The sequence below is a fragment of the Tinamus guttatus genome, unplaced genomic scaffold (assembly GCF_059628265.1).
Source record: "Tinamus guttatus ecotype Peru unplaced genomic scaffold, ASM5962826v1 Tinamus_guttatus_pri_ptg000390l, whole genome shotgun sequence".
In the NCBI taxonomy this organism is placed as follows: domain Eukaryota; kingdom Metazoa; phylum Chordata; class Aves; order Tinamiformes; family Tinamidae; genus Tinamus; species Tinamus guttatus.
In genome coordinates, this window is record NW_028288924.1 from 268,625 (window position 1) to 291,826 (window position 23,202).

Sequence of the window (23,202 nt, forward strand, 5' to 3'; positions counted from 1 at the left end):
AAGATAAAGAGGAGAAGCAGCAGGGGAGTGCACCAACAGGAGGGATCTTTGCAGCTGCCGCTGGAAATGGGAGAGAGGCTCCATTCAGTAGTGTTTCCTCTGTCTTCCGTTCCCCTTGCCTTTGGCTTCCTTCTCCTTCCGCTCTGCAGCCGTGGTGAAGGTGATACAGTAAGCATCTAGAAAATCCATCAGCTTTGCCTTGGAAATCTTCATGCCGTTTGCTTTCAGCTCTCGGTGCAGTGCAGCCAGCTCAATTGGCTCGTAAAAGAGGACCTTGTGGTACAGGACTGAATTTGAAATGATGCAGTTTCCCACTGCGTCCAGTGTATCTGCTTCCTGGGCTGCTGTCTGAGAAGCTGGGAGCTCCTCTTCCTCATCTTCGGATATATTGCTACAAGAACTAAAAGTGAGAAAAAGTGCAAAAAACAATCAAGGAAGCCACTGGTCATCAAGGGCACACTCAGAGATGCCCAAGTCCCTGGCTGCCAACCCTTGCAATGCCCTGTGTAGGATCTCCGACACCAGCAATTGCCAAAGGGAGGGAGGCAGAACACGCCACGTGTTCTGCAAACCTGCACATCGAGCTGTGCCGGTGCTGCCCGGCATTCCTTGCTCCTGCTGCACTACTGCTGACACACTTGCTCTGTGCAGCACCACACGCAGTGCTCACCGAGCAGCGCTCCCTGCTCCTCTTGCAGGCTCTCACTCAACCCTGCGAGGCTCCTTGCAGTGCCAGCTTTGAGCTCTGCCCATGTGCAGTTTCACCCGTGAGCATTTCTGTGCTCTCAGAATAGCTCACTAGCAATTAGACTGAAACGCACAACAGAAGAACTTACTTCAAGTGACAAAAGCTCAGGGAAGCTGCCTACAGTACAGATCCCCTGTATTCTGCATTGACACTTATATTTCCCATTTTCCCAGCTCATCTCTGTGCTGCACAGTAGACTCCTTCGTTAGTATTTTGTTCCCCTACCTCTGTATACCAGTAGAGACGTCACTGCCATCCAGCGAGGATGAAGATTCCTGAGAATATGAAGATTCCTGAGATGATGAGAGCATCAGCTCCTCCTTATCAGCTGCCAGAGAGCCCCTCTCCGGAGATACAGTTGGTGTCTGTCTACAGTTGGAGATTTTGGCACGTTTCCCACCAGCATGCCCGTTAGTCTTCAGCTGCCTACGGCGCTTGGCTGGAGGCCTCTGTGGGGGAAGCTGGGAGGATGGGATATCATCCTCTGTGTCAGTATCCACATCCGTATCCACGTCCTGGTGAGTATCCTGGAATATGGCCTTCAACTTTAACACCATCTGGCGTTTTGGGAAAGGACGAACTCCAAATCTGAAAGAGAAAGGTAGGACTTAAGCCTAAGATAATGCTGCGCCTTCCACTGCTATAGCTCAGCAATGTGACCAGGCCAGGAAGCTCAGTGGCCAGCTGGAAGAGCATGACATTGGAAAACCATCAAGTTTTCCCCTTTAGCACAGTAGCTGCCTTTCACACCACCTACCAGCAGGTTTCTCACAGAATCACAGATTGGTTGGGGTTGGAAGGGACCTCTCGAAATCATCTAGTCCAACCCCCCTGCTCCAGCAGGGACACCTAGAACATGTGGCACAGGGTGACATCCAGGCGGGTTTGGAAGATCTCCAGGGGAGGAGACTCCACAACCTCTCTGGGCAGCCTGTTCCAGGACTGTGACACCCAAACAGTAAAGAAGTTCTTCCTCATATGGAGATGGAACTTCCATGTATTTTTTCTGCTCATAAAGAGATGTACTTGTACTTTTTTTTTTTTTTTTTTTTTGTAGATATACTTGTAGAAGCAGTGCTAACCTGCTCAACTCCCTCCTCAGTTCTGGGGTCTTCATAAGGGAGTAAGCTGGCATTGGTGTCATAGGAGTCTCAGGAGACTTGTCCTTCTCAGGAGACTTGTCCTTCTCTTGACAGGCAGGTTCTGCAACAGAATGAAATTGTCATCAGAATTAGTACAGAAGGATATAGGAGGGATGATATCTTCCCCTCCTGGTGGCAGATATTTTAATGTTATCTAGCAACTGTTTAAGAAGAACTACTTGTCTGCAAGCTGCTCTACTAAATACCTTTATACTGAACAGATCAACACTTTCGTCTTCCTTGGGTCTAGGATATTTGTTTTTTACTGTCTTTAAATCAGAAAACAAATTGAGCCATATGTTAGGTCTGAATAAAAAAGCCCACTGGAGGCTTTGATAGAACTGCTGCAAGGTAATTAAAAATATATGTTTACTGAATTCTGTGAAGTGGTTCTTTCCCAAGGAAGAAAATTGCATAGGAGAGACTTGATGCAGAAGAAACCGAACAAGTCAAGGTTCTGGGGGCCTGAATTAGATACTGATTTAGTGATACTGATTTCCTGATACTGTGAAGCACAGTCAGTCTCAGGTCATGTTCTAAATCCTGCTTGTTAAACTAATTACTTACGATAGTATAATTAGTAATATATCTAATAAATATTAAGGGATAAATTGCTGTTCTTAGAGCTTAGATGGAAGGAACTGTCCTAGTAAGCAGCTGACCCCAGAAGGGTATGACCCCAGAGGCTAGTGTTCTCTGTGTCATCAGACATTCAAGCAGACAAGGCCCAGCTCCTGACACCACTAAGTGCAATCTGGTGGCAAAGAGCAGCTTGGCCCTTAGTCTTGTGTGCGTCCTGAAACCGCTCACTGTGTCCTCCAGTTGGGACCAGTGCTGGACACACAAAAATCTGTTGGAAGAGCCTACAATCAGCAAACAGAAGGGCAGGGCAAGTCAAAGCAAAGGCAAATCAGAAGAGCTTTGCAGGAAAATATGCAGAGAGCCTACCCGTGGGCAGGAGAGGCACCTACTTCCAGCCAACCTCTATACTTCTACCACTGGAAGCAAAGCTTACCCGATGTCTTCGTGCAATTGTTAGCACATACATCGGTGATGAATGCATGAAAAACAAGACCCATTACTGCAAGGAATAATCATTCCCTAGCATGCAAAGTGAAGGCTGTTTGATTTTTTTTTCCCCTCCCAGGTAATGTCTCATCATTTCTACAATGCATACGATCACTGTCAAAGCAGCAGCATGAATGGATCACAAATGGCTACGCTCCAACTATCCCACGTATTTAGTTGCACTCCCCCACATCAGAAGCTGACTGTACCTTCTTGTGCCTGGCCCTGACTGCTTTGGATTAGAAGGCCAAAACACCCTCTCAATATAGCAGGTGAACAACAAACAGGATGATCACCTAAAATGACAACAATTTAACCTACTTCAGTGAACCCTGTACAGATACAAGCTCTCACCGGCAGTCTTTGCAAGGTCTGTCGGACAGGCATCTGCTGAAGCTGACACCTTCTCAGTTAAAAAAAGCATCTGTGGGAATTCCTCCTCTTCACTATCCGAAACTTCCCAGAATCTGGGCTTCAGGAAACTTTGTATACTGCACTCTGATGACCATGCCTCAACAGGACTCTTTTTGAGGTGAAGCGAAGTTGTTGCTCCGTCACTAGGACTGCCCTGAAGAGGGGTACTGCCCTTCATTTCCTGGTCTCGGACCGGGCTCTCCCAGTCGAAAGCCCAAGAGATAGATCTGGGTCTGCTGCCAGGGCTGGCATTTGCCCAGCCAGCCAGGCTGGAGTTCTGGCTGTTTCCTCTCAATGGTGATGGATACTCAGCGTGCCAGCAGTCATCAACGGGGACTGGGGGCTCATCGTGAAGCGAGACACTACTGCTCAAAGAAAGACGACTTTCATCAGCTGAGTTCTCCCTAGGCAACTGTTTGTCTGACAGCGATGTTTCAGGAACTTTTATGAGGCTGAGAGCCATTTCATGGTCACTGTTACCTGCCACTAAGCTCTTGGTCTCGAGTTTAGACATCGATTGCTTTATACGGTTTATACATGTGACACGTGTCTGCGTTGCGAAATCCCTGCTTTTGGTCTGAGGTGGTGTGTCTGGCACTAGCCAGGAGCTGTCCATACCTGAAGACTCCTCGCGACTCTGCCCTTTTTCATGGCTCAGGTTCAGGCTCTGTTTGCTCTCTGTACAGGCACCTACCTGGGTGCTGGGAGGCAACTCTCTGGACATTTTTACATCATTATTTGTAAGTGATGCATCTGTAATGCGACATGAGACCTGGGATGATCTCAGCTGTATCTCAGTGACAGATGATGAGTTAGGTTTAGGTTTGGGGATCTCAGGCCCATGTGCTATGCTAGCACTTTTCAGTTGCTTGGAGATTTCCATTTCCTTCACAGGAGAGCCAGACTCTGGTAACTTCCTCTCTTGTTCTAGCTCCATTTCATCATCAGAAGATAAAACAGTAATATCAGCCTCTTTTCTGTTCTGGACTGCAACATCCGGAGTTTTTATGACAAAACTGAACAAAACTGAAGCATATTTATGCTTGTTGAAATCAGTGCAGGAAAGCTCTTCTGGAGAAATTGTGCTCTCTATGTTCCGATTTCCTGATGTAATGTCCTGCTCATTGGCTTTCTGGAAAGCTATTTTGGGAGACGGGAATGGTTTTTGATTTCTCTCTGGTGTTTTTGCTTCTCTGGGAAATTTCCTATCCGATTCTGAAGACATAAGTGAAGAACCAACAGCAGAATAAAAAGACATATAAGATTTGAGAGGAGGACTGCCACAAAAACCATCCCTTTGTGGAGAGAGGTCTTTTTGTGACTTGGAGTAAGGAAGCAAATCATTAACATCAACATGTTTTTCGCTAACAGCCTTTCCTGACTCTTTGATAACTTCTTTCATTGGAGAAGGCTCACTGTATTCTATCTGATTTTTGAAAAATAAGCATTTATAATTTTCACGCCTATCAGTATCATTGTGCAGTGAACAGTTGGTGAATTGTTGTTCTTCCAAGCGGTCGTCTCCTCCCATATTATGTGAAGCCTGAGACAACTTGAAATCTTTCCCACTTTCCCATCTCCTAACCCACTTCTGAGGCTCAAACTGACAAGACTCAAAATTGATGCTTGTGGCATTCACATTTTTGCATCCACTTGTATTCTGCATTTTGTCTTCTTCAGACAAGTCACATTTGGATGTTTCCACATCATTGTCTTCCCTCAGATGTTTGAAGTCATTGCTTATCAAGGCAGATACGGACCTTTTTGCCTCTTTTTTCTCAGTCTGCTGGTTCGCACCTTGGGCTACCTCAGTATCACTACAGATGTTGTAATCTGTGCCTTCACTCATCTCCAGTTTGTCTTGAACCATTTTTCTTTGAGTTGCAGCAAACTCATATATTTCCTCCGGCTCCTGTTCACCCACCCCGTTGTCGTCTTCCTTCTGGCATGCAGGGTTTAGCACAGCTTCTTCTTCCTCATCTTCAGCCACCCACACTGAGTTCAGGAGCTCTTTGAAGTTCTCAGCTCTGTTATCATTATCTTCATCGTCTCTCGCAGAGAGGAGATCATCTTCTGGATCCACTCCAGAAGATGCCTGGCTCTCTTCAGCGCAGTCCTTACACTTGAGCACAAGTTCCCTTAAATCAAACCTGCAAGAATGTAACAGAAATGTTAATGTTTATCTCCCTCAAAATTCATTCAAAATTCCAAAATGTTATAGTTGCCTGATCAATCTAGTGAGTCTTGTAAAGAAAGTTAAATTTAATTTGTGAAACTGTTGTGCCAAATTAGACATGCAGTTTCAACATTAATAAAGTCAATAACAATTTCAGGTTTTCACTCCGTGTCACCATAATCTTCTCAGGTTTCACACTTATTTCCCCCATTCCAAACAATGCATCGCTGCCACTACAGAGGATAATCAGTTCTCCTTGATTAGGTATGAGTTTAACTGACTATCAACATAAAAGAGCAGATTTTTTTTCCTGGTCTTTTTCAGAATTACTTTAAAAGGAGGACACCTACATTTCCAGAACTAAGTGATTTTGATCCGATAGAATGTGTTTCATCTGCTGCTGTTTCAAGTTCATTATCTAACACATGTCTAGGATCATGACTGACATAACAAATTAGCATTCCCTGCATCCACATTCTGCAAGTCTCATTCAGATTAAGTGTGTCACTAGGGCAATGCTTTCAGAAATACACTCATCACCATTGCCACCATCAGCTGTCATTAAAGATCATGAGACAAAACTTGGCAAAAGTGTTCTAGTCATAAACCAAAAATAGAAAATCTCAAGCAGATGTAACCTGAAGAAAGATTCATGAAAAAATGAGGATAAGATGTTCATATTTCACTTAAGATGGAAGCAGAGGTACTTGCATCTCAAGTGAAATGAGTTTTGTGAAATCCACTGAAACCACAACAGAAGGTATCAGGTTAAAGTCCATGTGGCTGAAAGCATGAGGTGACCCAAAGCACACTCATATGATACAAACCTGGTAGCCAAAGCCCTCAGCTGGGGCACAATCCTAGCAGGGATGTCAGTATAAGCAGTGTAAAGATATCGCAGGAACGCGAGGACTGCCTCTTTTGTCACATCGCTCAGCAGCACCCGACGCGTCTGCTCGTCGTCATCGTCCTTCACCTTCACATATATCCCTTCGTCGTAAACCTGTGCGGTAAAAGGAAAGCAAACAAGGTCCACTTCCTCATAAAGGAACAACACCAGCAGTATCTGCTCTCTATCAGGCCACTATTTTTTTTTTTTTTTTTTTTGTGTCAAAGTCTGTTCCTATGGCCAGGATTTGGTGCCTCAGAGGGAAGCTAAAATGACCAGAGATACCGTGAAGCTTTCAAGGACCCCTCATAAATGGTCCTAAGCACCTTGAGTTGAAACTGCTGTAATCATGCATGAGGACAAAACGAATTCTACTGATTACAGAAAGAATGACAAAACTTTGTCAAGAAGTTGGTATGGTCTGGTGGCAGCTCTGTCAGAAGGCAAGTTCCTGTCTTCAGCCCACTACCTTTCATTGCCTTTGCAGGAAATTGCACAGGAGCAGGCTGGAAACTGTATGAACCAAAATGCTTCTGGAAACACAGAAATTACTTCACTGGCCTTGCCAAAGGCACAGGTCAATGCAGCTACCTCCATAGCACCTGTGGGAGTGACAGACCTCTGTCTGGGTTAGTTACAAGCACAGCTTGTAAATACTGTCTACTCCATAATCAGCAGGTCCAGAGTGACTTGCCACTGGATCTCCAAATACTCTGTGCTTACTGTACGGCATCACTAACTCATTTGTTGTGATCAGTCTGGAATAGACGGTCAAACTCCTGTTACTGCAAAGGGGCTTTACTCGAGGGGAAGAGAAGAGTCTAACAGCAGTACTTACCAGCTGAACAGCCCGTGGACAGCGTGCATACAGCACAAACATATGGGCATAAAGGATTTCTCCAGAGTCCACTTGAAACTGGATATCACTCAAGTAGGCGTTGTTGACCATGATATTGTAATCTTCTGCCAGCATCCTGAAAGAGGACTAGAACATAGAAGGGACACAAAGACAGAAGTTGTTACAGCTGTAAGGCATTTTCCTGGCAGATAAGGAGGCAACAGCCCAGTTTGTCAGCACTGCTGTACTCTGGGTCCCAGCGTGGGTATGGCTGCCTTTGCCTTCTCAGGACTAACAGAATCCTTATCAGTGCAAGGTCTTCCATAAGAGACGTAAGCAACCTAGTCCAACACACATCTCTGGCTTTGTTTCCCTCCTTCTCCTCTCTTCAAAGCTTAGCAGCTGTGAAGAGGCAGTCACATGCTGTCTTCCACTCTACTTGTGGAACAGCCTTTTGCATTACAGCACATCATCGTCCTCGGATCTTTACCACATCATTTCCTGATGTGGCAGAGCCACTGCCTGCAGTTGGCCTCCTGCTCTGCTGTCTTCCACCATGTTTTTGAAAGCTGTAATTCCCACCTTGATGGAACTGAACTCAGTTCATAACAATTGCATAGAGCAAGAGGAATGAGGATGACCCAGGGGCAAGGTAATGAGCCTTTCCTCTCTTGTTCACTGTTTTGGTCTAGCAATGACACCTGGGAAGAAGCCCTCTGCAACAAGGGGGCAACACGGAATAAAAGAAATGCAGGTATCTAGTCCAAAGGAACTTGTGCACTTGTTACTGAAATCTCCTTTGAAAATTCCTTTATTTATTTACTTTTAAGTATTTACTCTTATAATTTTAGACTCCTTTACTGAAAGTTTGGGGAAGGCTGGTTGCCCAAGCGATCTGTGACTAGTTTAATGTCTGGCACTACCCCTACTACAAACCCATACAAGGCAATCTTCTAAAGACTCAGACTCCCTAGGTAGCAGTGTTGCTTCTGGAGGTGGCCAGTGCTTCAGAGAAGCGTGAAATACCTGCAGCCCATGGTTGAGGGAGGCTGCCTGACTGTAAGTAGAAAGCAGCTTTACCTGAGACACTAATTGTTGACCTTGTACTTTCTGAACCTAGCGCAGACTGGAAGAAAGGCAAGTTTTATCCAACTCCATGAGAGGTAGTTCCACCAGAAACAGCAGAGCTCTTTATTTTATTAGCAGGTTTCTAGGTTGGTTCAGTGGGAACTCAGCCTCTCTACTTGCTTCAGTGTGTTTGCAAGGAGCCAATACCGGTTAGCATGGAAACGGCAGCACACGCTGGGCCATTTCTTCCAGGCTTCACAGGTGGGCTAGAGGAGACTCTGCACGTCATGGACTGCTCTCCAAGGGAAAGACAGGAAGCACAGTCTGGAAACCTGTTAGGTGTTTCTTGCTCTCTTTTTCTTGGCAGGTAGGACACCTGCAAGACGGTACCCCGAGAAGGCAGGCACTGCTTTCCAGGCAGGAAGCCCAGAACAGCCTTCCTGCTGACACTAAAATTATGACTCGAAAATGGGGAAATTAAGTAAGAACAGAAATATTCTGGCTGCACCATTCTCTGTGCAAAAGAAAGACTGGAAAGGAAGATAAGAGGAGAGGCATTGACAAAGTTCTGGTCAGAACCATGCAAAATGGGTGCGTACATGAGCCTGGATGAAACCCCAGACAGTTCTGTCTCTCCTGGTCTCCAGGAAGTGTGGCCTGTGTCATCTAGGCTGGGCATCAAAGCAGAGTACTACCTAAGTGCTGAGCAGATACATCCCTAGTAACTACCCCCAAATACTCTATGCACTACAGCCTCAATATTTAACCTGGTTCTCTTTGTGTAAATTATGCACAAATTTGCTTTATGTTACCTGTTATTTTAAATTAAGTAGGACAAACACTCTGAAACACCCACAAGCCTGCCTGTGGGCATCAATGCAACATCACGTATTTGGACTTCAGCTTTGCCTAGGATGATTCCTGTGAGTGACTGTAATGCTTAAACATCTCTGTTTCTGTGAAAATGAATGGGAAATACTCCATACTTCTGGAAATTAATCAAATAGGAGAGGCTTTTTTTTAACAAATAAACAATACAAAAATACAGTGCAAATAAACAATACAAAAATACAGTGCAAATAAACAATACAAAAAAGGGGAAAAATAACATTTGTCCTTACATTTATATCGTTGCTTCTCGGAAATCTCTTCTCTATGGGTAGAAGGGCAAAGCCACTTAGTGAAGAATCACTGGAAGTCAATTCTTTTCCTCAAAGAAGAAAAGGCACATCTCAAGTCAGGTACAACCTTCTTGTAAGACAGAATGAAGTGGCAACTCTTAACTGCCATTTCTTCCTTGCCATGACAACTCCCCAAGAGACTCCTGTCCCAGGCTGACATTTCTGAGCTGAACGGTTCAGCCTCCCCCTCTTGGCTTTATCAGATGCATTTGGTTTTCTTGGCATATGACCAGCAGCCATTTGCTGCAGCTTAATAGGAGAACTGAGGGAATTTTACCCAAGTCAAGTACAAAGCAGAGAGACATTAGATTTAGCAACCATAGTCTTCACTGATGAGTGAACAGGAGACACACAGTGCATATATTATGCTAAATGGTTGGACAATTTTAAGGCTACCATTGGTCTTGGAATGTGCCGTTGTGCAATGCACACCACTGTAACCAGGGAAGTTAGAGCTGCTCTTGAAGGAATTCTAGGTGGTGGACTTTTTTCAGCCTGTACAGATCAACTTCAGGGACTGTGTATCCATGTACCAACACAACATCATCTCTTACGCTCTTCTTTCACCAGGTCTTCTTCTGGTGAAACCTCGTAAGACAGTGCTGTCGGCAAAAGCTACTAGGCAGAAAAGAGCATATATTTTGGGGATGTATTTTTGCCTCACGATTGGCCGTGTCTGGGCCCCCGGCTGGCAGAAATGCATCTGACACCTTTAAAGGATTTTTAAAATAAAATTTAGAAGCTGCTGTCTAAGAGGAGCTCTTCTTAAATATTGGGATCTATGAATCATTTCAGAAATGTCAACTTGATTGTACCTAAAGCCTACTACAGAACAATGCCCCCAAATATCACCCCCTGGATCAACAATATCATCTTGCGGCTGCTGCCACTGCTCTCCAAGTTCAGTATGGCTAAACGTGGCTCCTCATAGCTGATGACACCAGAGAGGAGGCTCATGAGGCTGCCAGAACTTACTTGGCTGCTCTACTTCCTGAGCGCCGTTAAGCTCAAGCCTCCACTGAGTTTGTGCTTCCATGGCCAACTCAACCAGTTGCTGCAGACTCTGAACATGAACCTTCTCGCCCTGAGACGAAATCTGTCCAGCCCGTTCAGAGCCCGAGTCGGCTTCATCAGCAGCTTTTTCTCCAGTCTCTGGAGAAGCAGGATAATGAGGACTGAGATCAGGCTGAAGTTGCTGAGATACTTCTGGTTGATCAGATCCCACTGATGGCAGAGAAGTCTCTGACTTACAAATCTGATCAAAGGAGAGAAAAAAAAAAGACATCAATAAATTAATTTTGTATGTATTTGCAGAGTTCAGAGTACAGTCGCTGAATTGATCTCTAGTTCATACTTTCAAAATATCTTAATAAATATTAATAAAATACTTTGAGCGATCCCCAGATACATACTTGCTCTCCAAGAAGATAGTGCTATAAGGCGACAGACTAAAAGGTCCTGTCTGTTTCTGTAGGCAGCATTTATAAAACTACAGAAAAACGAGAGGCAAGACATCTGGATAATAACAGAGTGAGACCGCCCGGTTTAAAACTGGATCACAGTCCTGCATGCAGCTTCAGGCAGGGGGATACATGGGGAAAGCCTGAAATGCAAACGCTTCACTTTACAACCCTAGGAGTGCCCACCCCCTCCTCAGTGTAACACACAAGCATCCATCTTCAGTGTGAACTTTCCACACTGTTCCTTGCTGCCTTGATACAAAACATGAGTAAAGAAAGAGAAAGGCTCTGATTGTAATCAGTCAGAGAAAAGTATCAAGAAGGAACACAAGAGTCAGGCTACTGTAAAAATAGCTAAGCTAGTGGCACAATGAAGAGGCTCAAGCCCTCTCACTCAGTGCTCTGCTCCCATTTGTTTTGTCTTCCAAAAGCCCAAAGAACAGCTTGGCAACACAAGCCTCAGCCTCCTGTCCAAAAGGGAGAAGTGAAAGTTCAAGATCACCAAACCTACTTGTGTGAGACCAGGGGACAGTTGTGCAGGAGCAGAGAGCATGAAGAGCATGGGGTGACTCACTTAAATGGCAGAAAAGAGAAGGGCTACAGAGCAAGTAAACTGTGGCACACAAATACCAGAGGAAGGAGAAAAGAGCATCCCACCTGCACAGTTATGCAAGGTACGATTGGAGGGGTCGGTTCAGCAGTGTAGAATGATTCAGGGTCGCAGGGCCCTGTTAGAGCACTGCTGTTCCATAAAGGGCAGTCCTTGTTTCTGGGCGATGGCATGAGCCAGTCTGTTTTCTCAGATCCATCCTCCAAAATCCTACTGGTGGGAAGCCGAGGAGTGGGAGGGAATTCCATCTCTCGTGTAAGCACCATGGCGGCTCGCTCTTCAGTCCTTTTGCGGGCTGTCTCTGGATCCCGCAGCAGTAACGGTGGAGGAGTAGTTGGGCCTCTTTTACGTGTTCTTTTCTCTTTAAAAAGAAAAGCAAAAGAAACCCAAATAAATGAACAGCTGAACACATAAGCAGAGGAACTGAACCTGCCAGCTTTTTCAAGTGTTGCAGTTGGCAATGATCAAAATGCAACTACAGCAGAACACAAGATTTCTGCAATAAGTCCCAAGCCTCCCGTTACTTCTGCCAGAGAAACAAACCTTCAGGGAAGACTTATTCGTGCACACATGGTCCTGCTGGGCTGAGCTGTCAAATCAGATCACTATGAAAGCAACTGATACCTATGTGCAGGCTACCTTCCAGACCCTTTGAACAGTGAGCGTACAGTGCTTTTGGCTAGTTAGCAGCGCTTCACTCAAAAAAGAGAGAGAGAGAGAGAAGAAAAAAGACTCCAAAGCCATGAAGGACTGCTTTTGGTGCGTCTTGATCACTGGTGATGGTCACTCATGTCAAACCACAGCACATATGAATCCTGCACAGCTCTCATTTGTCAGGTCTGTTTCTCAGGTCTGTTTCTTTACTGCCTTTGACTTACTAATTCCCAATATAATTGGCAGTGGTTATCAGCAGGAAGAGATTGAGGAGAGCCACGAAGAGCAAAGTGTCTCCTATGTGCAGAACTCAACCTTCCCCCAGGGCAACTGGCTTCTTTTCTGACCATTTTTGTGCATTTAAATAGCAAACCGCAGGTTCAACGTGTGTAGTTGTACGCACATATACTTCAGAAAGAAAGCAGAGCAAGGAGAGAAGGATGAAAAAGTTGCATAATCAAGGGTATGGGACAGGGAATAAGAAAAATGCACTGCAAAAAAAATAACAATGGTCTTTTCATGTTTTCCCTTTGGGATTTATTAAAAAAACAACTCATCTTAAAAACATTCTATAGTTTTGAAACAATCAACCAGTGAAATAAATATAAGACTCAGAATGGATTTCAGTGAAACATCCTGCAGCCTCCCTTGGCTATCTGTATGTGGATACTTTGCATTACTCCATCTCGGACAACTTAAATGAAACAGAAGTGTGGTTGTCATCCCCTATGCCCAACAGAAAAGTTGGTAGTGAAGAGCAGGCTGTTACATCACTCCTCCAATAGTACAGCCTGAGACACTCACGGTGACACATACCTGATCCAGGCTTCCATTTGATTGGCAAGGCAGCCACGGGTTTCATATTTGCAGCTACTGCTGCTTGTTCACGCTTTTCTTGCTCCAAGAGAGAGCGTGACATTGCCATAGCAACCTGCAGATCTTCATCCTGAGGTTCCATTTTGATCCTCTTTTTCATTTCCTTTGAGTCATCTCCGGAGAACTCTTTGCGTTTTGATATGTTTGGTTGATTGCTGAAACGTAAGAATGCAGCAGAAAGCCCAAGTTAACCTAACATAACTGGATCAGAGACAAGAAACCCTGAGCACTTCAGACCAGCTGCCCCCCTTCCTCAGAGAGATTCCCATATCCAGAATAATAAGAAAGCATCAACAGTACTTTTTTCTGTGGAGGAAAGAAAAGGATTTCTTATCATGCGTGGAATTCACAGCAATTTGGAGAAAATCTTATTTTGGAAAGGTAAACATAAGACTGCAGCACTGACAAACTGCCCTTTTTTTTTTTTTTTTTTGCAAGGGCAGGAATGGCCTTAACCATCTGCTACCTCAAACCTAAACTTTGTATCAAAGGGCAAAAATCAGGTTGAAGTCAAGAACACCGTCACCAAAACCGTTCTGCCAATCTTACACTTCCACAGTAAACAAGCAATGGCCCTTCCTCAGCACAATAAGACTTAAAAGTCCTTTGGATACATTTCAGGCAGGCACCACTCGCTATACTCTGAACATGTTGCTCAAATCCCAAAGAGCAGATACATCTCTGCACCCAGCACAATTCAAAACATCCTGTATGTTTCCTCCTTGACTCTGTGGATAAGGCCCATGTATCCAGGACAGCAACGAGCCGAAAAGCTGAGGCCTGGGAAACACAGATACTCCAAAGAGACTGTATGCTCATATAGCATGTTCTGCTTAATAAGCTCAACCACGCTATTCAGCTTTATTACGTAATTACTTCTCAGAGCATAAATATTTCTGACAAATTAGTGTAAGATTATTTACTTCCCATTTTGCTCCTGTCTGCTGACTCATAGTCATCCACCACTTTTGAAGGAAAGCAAGATTTTCACCAAAATCTTACCTGGAATACTTAGGAGAGGCAACTCCAAACTGAGACACCTGCAGTGCCTGAAGCAGCATTTTAGGAGGAACATCCATCTTCACAGCACAGCGTTTCAAGTGAGTAGTTTGGCTCTCGGAAGTTTGGAAATGTTTGCCACAGCTGAGACAATCAGGGATTGCTGGTTTGCTGGAGGAGGAGATCTCTGCTGCCTCCATCTCATCCAGACACCTGGAGGATGATGGAAACAAAACAAAACAAAACAAAATAAAATAAAATGCTCTTTTTGAACCTTGCCTCCTGAAATGCTGTAATTGAGCAACTCCAACTACTTAAGCAAGCTGTTTACAATACTTTCTTTACAGAGAAGCACAGACTTTTCATTTATAAAGAGCTAGCTGTATGTAATATTTTAACAGTATTTGATATTTACCACTAAGGAAACTGTTATAGAGTGCTGGCATCAATTTAAGCCCACACCATTCTGACAAAAGAAAACACAAGGATCCTTCCCTTAGCCTTCCACTCTCATTACCTGTGGAAAGCAAAGGTCTATAGTGCATATATATAGTATTTACAAAGGTATATAGTGCATAGTTTTACAAAAGTATATAGTGCATAGTCTATGTATTTATTCATCTTGCAAAACAGTATCACATCTTTCCTTCAGCGAATAGCTCAGATTTGCAAACAGCTGACATAACCAAATGTTCTTAGGAAATCATTATTTAATTGAATAAATGGTGTTGAAATGGGCAGATTTCAAAATGGACACTAATGGGTAGCTTTGCTACCTAGTCTGCAATTACATCTTCTCTAAGGCACTGCTGCTGAAAGCCACACTGGCCTTTCATGCTAGTGCTTCACCTATTAACGTGCTGCCCCCGTCGTGTTGTGTTCATGGCTGAAAGATCCTTCTGGCAGATCTGACAAAAAAACAAGCCCTTCTCCTCTAGGCTTTCCGGGACTTCCTCCTTGATCTTCTGCTGAAGGGCAAAAGCCAAAGCACCATCGTCCTTTGTGGATGGAAGATCGTGGGTAACTGGCACAGAAGGGAGAGATGATAGAGTTAAACATCTTGTAATGAAAGGCATGAAACTGTTACATTTGTCATGATTATTTTATTAACTTAAAAAACCCCTGCAATCTTCCTGTTGCATCTTCACATCTCATTTCTCACAAGGGAATGCACAAACAGTACAGGAGAGCACTACCCCAGGAGTGGAAGGTGGCAATTGGTTCATCGCACATTATGTATCCGAACCAAAAGGAGAGTTATGTTTTAGATGAAGTTTCTGGGAGAACATGGGGTCTTAAACATTACATATTAAGCACAGGAAATTCTCATGTCCATAGAGAACCAGCAGGGCCTTGACTTTTAAAGGGGCCTTGACTTTTAAAGCACCAAAACACCAAAAAAAGTGCTATGAATTCAAATTGCTACGGATTCAATTCATCTGCATAGAACATCCTATTTTGTAAGTGCTCAGAGATTTACAGAAGACACGGAGTAACTAAGGTCATATTTATATGAGCTACACAATATTGCCCCAGAGAAGAACGACTGGATTTACTGATGCTCTTAGAATCTCAACCTGTTTCCAGAAAGTAAATTCTCTCTCCAGAACTTAACATAAAATCAAATTTCAGCCTCACAAAAGATCTAGGAGAGAAGTATAGAGATCAATACACATTTATCAATAGAGAAAGCAAGCTCTCAGACATGTGGAGCGATTTATTCAGCATCACAAAAGCCACCTGTCCAGCTGTGAACAAAGCCCAGGAATCCAGACTGCTGCTCATACAATCACCCTAAGCAGCCCTCAGCACTCTCCATGCACACACAGGAGCTAAATAACAGCAGAAACGTACCTTTTTCCGGGTTCTCTTCCTCGCTTTCATCAGAGGAATTCCTGCTAGCTGCAGCCTTTGGCAAGCTATCGCCCAGGCTATGTTTTAGCTGCTCAGGTGCCACTCTCTTGAAGTGCTGCATTCCCTCCACCGCCAGCTTTGCTGCCCGCACCTTCGACCCAGGCAGCAGTGGTGTCTTCAAGGTGTCTGAAGAGCAGGTCTCTGGTTGTGAAGGACGGAAGGATAGTGTAGTCTGGGAACAGTCACTCGGAGCATTCACTGAAGGGGACAAAGCACAGTTTCCCAGTCAGAATTAAACAGGTAACTGAGCTGCCCAGGGAGCTCTTGGGAAGCTTCCCAAAACAGCAACCTGAGATAGTCAAAAAGAATGAACATGTTTCTACTCTGATCTTCAAGCCCTATCCATGGTTCGGACTTTCAGGCTCAGAACCAAGCAACAGGTGTTCCTAAGGAGGGGTGGTAACGAGCAGCAGGCTAACAGCTCAGTGTATCTCCGCTCTGCTTTGAGGCAACCTGTGAGATCAGACCAAAGATCTCACCAGCCCAGTTTCTGAGTGCAGTCACTAGTAGATAATTACGAAAGGGTATCAGGCAGAACAAGTACAAAATAATCCTTCTCCTGGTTGACCTTAGCTGTCAGTTTAAGGATTTCATGCACTGGTGACTGCCTTCTGGTCATCATATTTAGTCATCACTGAAAGACCAATCCTTCATGAATTAACCCAGAACCTTTCTTAATTTATTTTTTTGGCCTTGGTGACAGTCAATGGCAACATAATTCAACATTCAATACAATAACACACTGTGAAAAAACACTTTGATATAATCTAAACTTGCTTCTTGATGATTTGAGGGATGATTTACATTCTGAAGTCGCAAAAAAAAAGGTAATGACTCCCTCATATATCACTCAGCACTTAGGTTTCACCTTACTGAAGAACTGCATACCTCCTCCAGACTTCTAAAGAGCTCTACTGAACTGAGTCTTTTCAGTACTAGCCTATTTTCTGTCTGAAAGATTTCAGTGCACGCACCTGTCACATTCCTCTTGGTAGAGTAACTGGTCACTGTGCGCAGCTGGCTGTCAGGGAAAGCGCTTCTCCTGTCTTCTTGTGACGTCCCACCACTACTGCAGGGCACAGCATCATCGTCTTCTTCACGCATCCCTGTCGGCACCTTAGAACCCAAATTTTGTGGCAAATCTTTCCCCTTCACTACTGGAAAGCACTGATCGATTTGGCTCCCAGGAACAGATCTGCCTGTTGTAGTGGTCTTTGTCCATTTCTGAACCTTCTTTGTTGCCTCAGTATCCTCAGCTTTCTCCTCAGTATCCTCAGCTTTCTTCTTTGCCCTACCGACAATTTTTGCCCACACTACTTTAAATTCATTGTCCTCTTCATCCATGGTGCTGCAGGCTGCAGTAATGCTGCCTAGCAGCGCTACAGGGAAAGATCTCAGGAACAGTCAGGGCTGCGTCTTCTCTGGCTCGCCGCCTTCATTCTTCAGACGCCAGCACTTCTCCACTGTTCCAACGGTGGACTTTCCTCTGTGATTAATTCATCTGCATAGAATATATTACATCATTTAGTGCAGCACATTCTCCAAGGACCCTGCTTATTTTCACTCAGCACAGTGATGACTTTCTTGTTCAGAGGATTTTGGAATGGAAGTGAAGCATTTCAATCTGCCCAAAGCATGTGTAGGATCTTCATGGTACGCTAGAGGGCTTCAGAAAGATTTACTGAAGCCCTTTAATGGAAAAACCTCTAAAAGGTGGATATGTAAGATGGTATACGCAGATGCAGTGTGAAACAGGCCTCTGGTACCAATTTGAAAGAGGACATTCTTTGAAGACTCTTCTTTGAAGGAGAAGAGATTCTCATATAAAATATTGCAGCACATAAGTATAATAGCACATATTGACCCCAAACACTAATACTGTACTTTCAGCACAGACGGACACAGGCCACATTCCAAAGCATGCTGACCTCTCCTTTGAGGTCAGAATCCTGCCTGGAGCTCAGAATTTGAGATGTCCCACTTGTATATGCATCCATATCTACATTTATATAACACAGCAAAAATAAATGTATTCACTCCCATAAGGTGGGGAGGAAAGACTGTCACTCGGAGTGCAAAATTTCATTTTGTGACACAGCATATTTAAAGAAGAGAGCCTGTCCCCATGCTGAAAAGCAGCTCACAGAGTAAGGCTTAGCAGTGCTTGGCCTTGCAGAAGAGTTTCTTGGACAGATGAGAGAGCACATCTAACAAATGTGCCCACCCTTCTTTCACCTCTGTGTTCTTACCTCCTCCTTTGGCTACTCAGTAGACACTGACCATGTTTCATAAACTGTTGTCAAATACACCAGATAAAAGTATTGTCTCTTTCTTAGCTGGTTTAAATTAGCTTCTTAAACTAATTTAAAAAAACCTGATTTAACTAAGTTTCTTAATCTTTCTCTACAGTAAGAATAACAGTGCTAGCTAGTGATTTCTTGGAACAGCAATAGGTACAACAACATCCATATGGAAATGCCATCAATCCCTGAGCAACACTAGAACTAGATTTCTATTCTTAGACATTTTGATTGTCCTCTTCTTCCTAGCCCTATGTTCACTACGGTTCTGGCTATTTTAATGGAGCTTTTATATTGACTCCCAAATCCATTTCTTTCAAAACTTAAACAGAGTGTTTCATTTGGAATGGCAGCAGCTGTGGTTCAGTTTCTCCAATAAAGCTCTGGGCACCAAAAGACTCAAAATGCAGGAAGAACACAAGCAGGATTGTTTTCTCAAATGGCTTGGCTGCAGCCATGCAAGGCTAAGGAATGCTGGTTACACATTTTCACAGGTCAGCCTTTCCTATAAGCAATTACAGATGTTAATGGATTTATCTATTTTAAATTCAACCTCCCAAACCTGCAGAGGACTTTGCTGTAAGTCTTGGATCATTTCCTGAGAGAGAAATTGACATTTTCTGTAACCAGTTCATAAATTTATTTTTTTCAGACAGAATCTTGGAGTAGTTATCACTACAAATTGACCTTTTTTTTTTTTTTTTTTTTTCCCCCTAAGTAGGAGGAGGCACACAGAGAATCTCACATCCTCCATGGCTTTAAATAACTCTCACAGACATATGCATACACATGTCATATTATTTACGGTGACTTCCTGATGTTAAACTTTTGTTTGCAATTAATACTGAATGCCCCAGGCAGATCACGTGAGATGCATAAGCAATGCAAACCTAAGGATTAATCTATCTTACTCCTCCATCTACAGACGTGTAGTGAGGCGTAGGCACAGACCAGGATCCTCTAAATACATCTGATCATGCTGTTATTGATGTACCTTAAAGCCCCTTTGGCACCATCTTGTAGAGCTTGTCAAGTAACGGTCTTGCAAAATTATTTATTTCAATATAGAATTTGATTAATTTTGTAAGATTTTAGGACTCTACAAATCACACAAGCTGGTCAAATAAAATAAACAGCAGCACTTACCTATCCACTTAGATGTTCGGTCTATAGCCCAACTGAACCTTTTGATGTATATAATCAAAATAGCACAGAGCAGCAAGAACCTAGACGGTTCTTGAAGATGGAACCTAGAAATTGGGAGGAAAGGGTTAGATTTTAGTGTATTTTTACTAATTCCTCTTTTTGCTCAAGTTCCAAGCTTCAGAGGGTGGGAGAAGGTGACAGCACATGCTCTAATGGTGCTAAGTTTAGCCACTTCCACAAGTACCTGTGTACTTAAATATGTGTGTGAATTCAAATATTACTCAGGATCTGCTCAGCCCAGCACTGCTCCCAGCAGTGAACAGCACTGCTCCTGCAGAAAACAAACAAACAAACAAACAACAAACCCCCCCAACGCAGCTCTTTGGAAGTCAGAATAGATCAGGCTAGATAAAGTCCTGAACAACACAACGCAATTCGAGAGCTGACCCTATTTTGAGCAGAAAGTTGGGACTCATGATACCATGAATAGTCTGCCCTTTCTTTTTCCATCTTGTTTCCTAATAACTTGCTTGAACCCAGAACCACAACTCTATGGCACACTCTCTCCTACTGAGACATAATGCAAGAGCTGCACAGTGCAGGTTCTCTGGCTTTGTGGAAGTGCCAATATAATATATAATACCGAGGAGAGAGAACAGGAGTTACTCAGTGAGCAGAGCACAAATATAAGTGTAGAAGACAAATTCCAAATCAGGTACTAACCTTTCTGCTCTAGTCTCTGTCAGTCTTCCTATGCAGACAAGGGTAACTGAAACAGATAGGGAAATACAAGCAATGACAAATTAACAAGCAAAAAATAACGGCTAAAAAAAAAAACAGATTTTAAGAAGCAACCTTAGCAATGACCAGCATCATTGTCTACCAGACACTACCCACTTATGTTCCCTCATAACCCATCAGTGCATCATGTTCATGTTTCCTTTAAAGCAACCCCCCTCACTAGTACCTCGTACATAAGGCAAAACATTTTATATCTAGTAAAATTTTTATCACGTTCCAGAAATGAATTTTAAATCGGTACTTACATGACAAAAACTGCCCCTGTTTTTTAAGTGTTATAGAAACTAACCTCCTATTTTACAGAGCATCTTATTGAAAACAGAAAAACTTCACATTATACCTCCTATGGAAGGATAAAGGGGAAGTAATCATAAAAATAAAAAGTAACGGTTGCTCAGTGCAAATTTTCATGGCTTGTATGCAAACACAGTAACATACAAATCAGGAATCTATGCAGCGGGTGTTTCAAAATGAAAAATACAACTGAGAATTAAGCACAGAGCCGCGGCCCGCGGAGGGGATCGGGGGGCGCCGGTGCCGCCGCTCCCGCCCGGTCCTCGCCGCCCCCGGCCCGCCGCTGACCTCTCCGCCGCAGCCGCGGCTCCCTCCGCTCCTCGCACCCCGCCACAACACCGGGAAGGACCGCAGCGAAGCGCATGCACCGCGCGCCAACGGCCCGCGCTTGCCGCTGCTCGGGCGGTGCGCGCAGGCGCGTCCGAGCCGAGCGACGCAGGCGCAACACAGACTTCCTGACGCCACAGCGGTTGCCGTGGTGACGGGCCCCGCCCTGCGAGCCGGGCCCAACGGCCGCCGCTCGCCAACGGCGCCCCCTGAGGGCCGCCCGCCCCGAGCGCGGGAAAATAATAAAAAAAAAAAACGCTCAAATATGGAGTAAAACCCTAAAACACCGATCCGCTGGGCACACCGCTCACCCGCTCTCGGGCAAAAACAGCGCCAAAGCACAAAAACTTACAGCAGGGAGGGGCGCTTCTATTAAGAATTAAGGTCTTTGAAACATCCAATGCTAGAAACACATACATGTTGAGGAGATAAAGACAGAGCCTCTGCTTGCGAGCATCAAATATTTGCTTTTTCAGCTCTGTGGTTAAAACCCGCAGTGGTCATTTGCGGGCCACAAAGCTGCTGCTAAAGTCCATTAAATCCTCCTGCTCCAGGGATTTAACAAGCCCCTTCCTGCTTGCAATGAAGCTGGAAGGTGGACAGCTCCATCGCTCAGGCTTTCACAGAGCCCATCGGTCAAGCGACAGAGCATTACCTTTCATTTGTGCTTTCTGCTACCTGGAGTTGACAAGGAAGACGGATGTTGCCTTTCCACAGCATTTAGTTTGGGCTCAGATCACACACTGCATTTTAATTTCAAACTGTGTTCAAAAGCAATTGGGTTAGTTGTGGCTAAAGTTCTAAAGGTTTGAAGCTTGCAAAAACTGACATGAAAAACTCCTTTGTTTTTGTGTCTTTCAACACTTCTGCTGGTTTATTCAACTTCTTTCTTAAGTTGCTACACTTCATGGGAATTAGAAATGCTCTTAAGAAAATCCTGCAAGAACTTGCAAGCAAATATTGCACAAATATACCGAAAATACTCCAGTTAGGAGGCACTGAGACATTGCATCGGTTCCACAATTACTACTAAGCCAAGTCACAGTAATATTTTGCTGCACAGTACTATAAATGCCATTCTTGAGCACCAACTACTTAAAATAAAAACCCAAACTAAATGTTAGAGACACAGGAAACATAGTATAGGGAGAGAGCTAAATCATTCCAAACAATCTTACTTTTGCCTTCATATTCTCATCTGTGTTTCCAAATAGACAAAGCAAGGCAGGGACTAAGCAAGAGACAAAACCCTTATATACAGCCCTTAAAAACTAACACATAAGGTAAAACCTTAGCTTTCTAGAAATGTCAGATCACATTCCTCACCTTCCAGCATAGCACTTGCTAGTACTGAGCCCCAAAGGCCAAGTTCTCTGGGATAGATGTTACTGGGTTAGGTGGCGAATCGCACTGAATTGCCCAATGGAAAACACTGACACTTAAAAGAGGAGGATCCCTCAAAAATGTGAAATGCATAACACGCACAGGAATCTGTTTTTTCATCATCTGAATCGTTTACAACTTGTGTTCAACTTCTATACGACAACCACCTTGAACCTTGCTGATCCATGTGAATACCTTGCAGTCTTTTTAAAATCTGCACTTAAAACAACCAGCTGTATTGTAGTATTATTACATAAACAGACTCCAAAGCAAAGAGATTTAACAGTATCTGCTAGTATCTGTAGATGTTCATACTGGTAAAGCTGTATCTATTTCACAGCACATTTCTATGCTTCTGACCATTGCTGCAATGCAACAAGGTCATCGTTGCTACAAAAGCCTCCATTTGCTATTTGCACCCAAGAGTATTTGGAAGACGCTGCCACAGTAACAGGCATAGAGAGAGGAAGGAGCTTTCCCAAAATTATGCAGCTGATCAGAGGCAGGATATCAGATTCCCTGCGTAGGAGCTGATCTACAAGACTTTTGTTACTAAAACTCACTTTTTTGTCCCATTAGGGAAGTGGTCTGTGTCTGAGATGACCAGCCAGTCCCTGATCCATCATCTTTGCATTTGAAGAGCAGCTGCGACCGGTCCCAGCTATTGGAGTTTGCAGCCACTCACTTAGGGCCTGCGATGTCACCTTCTGGGCACAAGAAGCTCCAGTTCCCCAAGAGTGGCGGTGACGTGAGCGCAGGGGCAGCAGTGGAAGGCACACGTGGTTCCTGCTAACCGGGGAGTGCAGATTCCCCTGGCTCAATGCAGGCAGCTGGGAGATAACAGCTCCCTACTGAACTTCAGCCGAACAGTAGAGCTAAAAATGGCTTGGAGCAATGACATGGGACTGAAATGA

The 23,202-nt window shown here is 44.1% G+C and overlaps 1 protein-coding gene across 1 annotated transcript; it reads right to left on the reverse strand.

Moving 5' to 3' along the window:
* Positions 1-84: 84 nt before the first annotated feature.
* On the reverse strand, positions 85-17,381 carry LOC148593445 (structure-specific endonuclease subunit SLX4-like). Its single transcript, XM_088530923.1, has 14 exons — positions 17,012-17,381; positions 15,978-16,235; positions 14,973-15,147; positions 14,127-14,336; positions 13,065-13,279; positions 11,642-11,955; positions 10,500-10,779; positions 9,465-9,553; positions 7,276-7,422; positions 6,376-6,551; positions 3,313-5,522; positions 1,831-1,951; positions 974-1,336; positions 85-400 (listed from the first exon to the last, which is right to left on the reverse strand). Exons 1-14 carry the CDS (start codon positions 17,379-17,381, stop codon positions 85-87), a joined length of 5,244 nt encoding a protein of 1,747 aa, XP_088387049.1.
* Between the last annotated feature and the right edge of the window lie 5,821 nt (positions 17,382-23,202).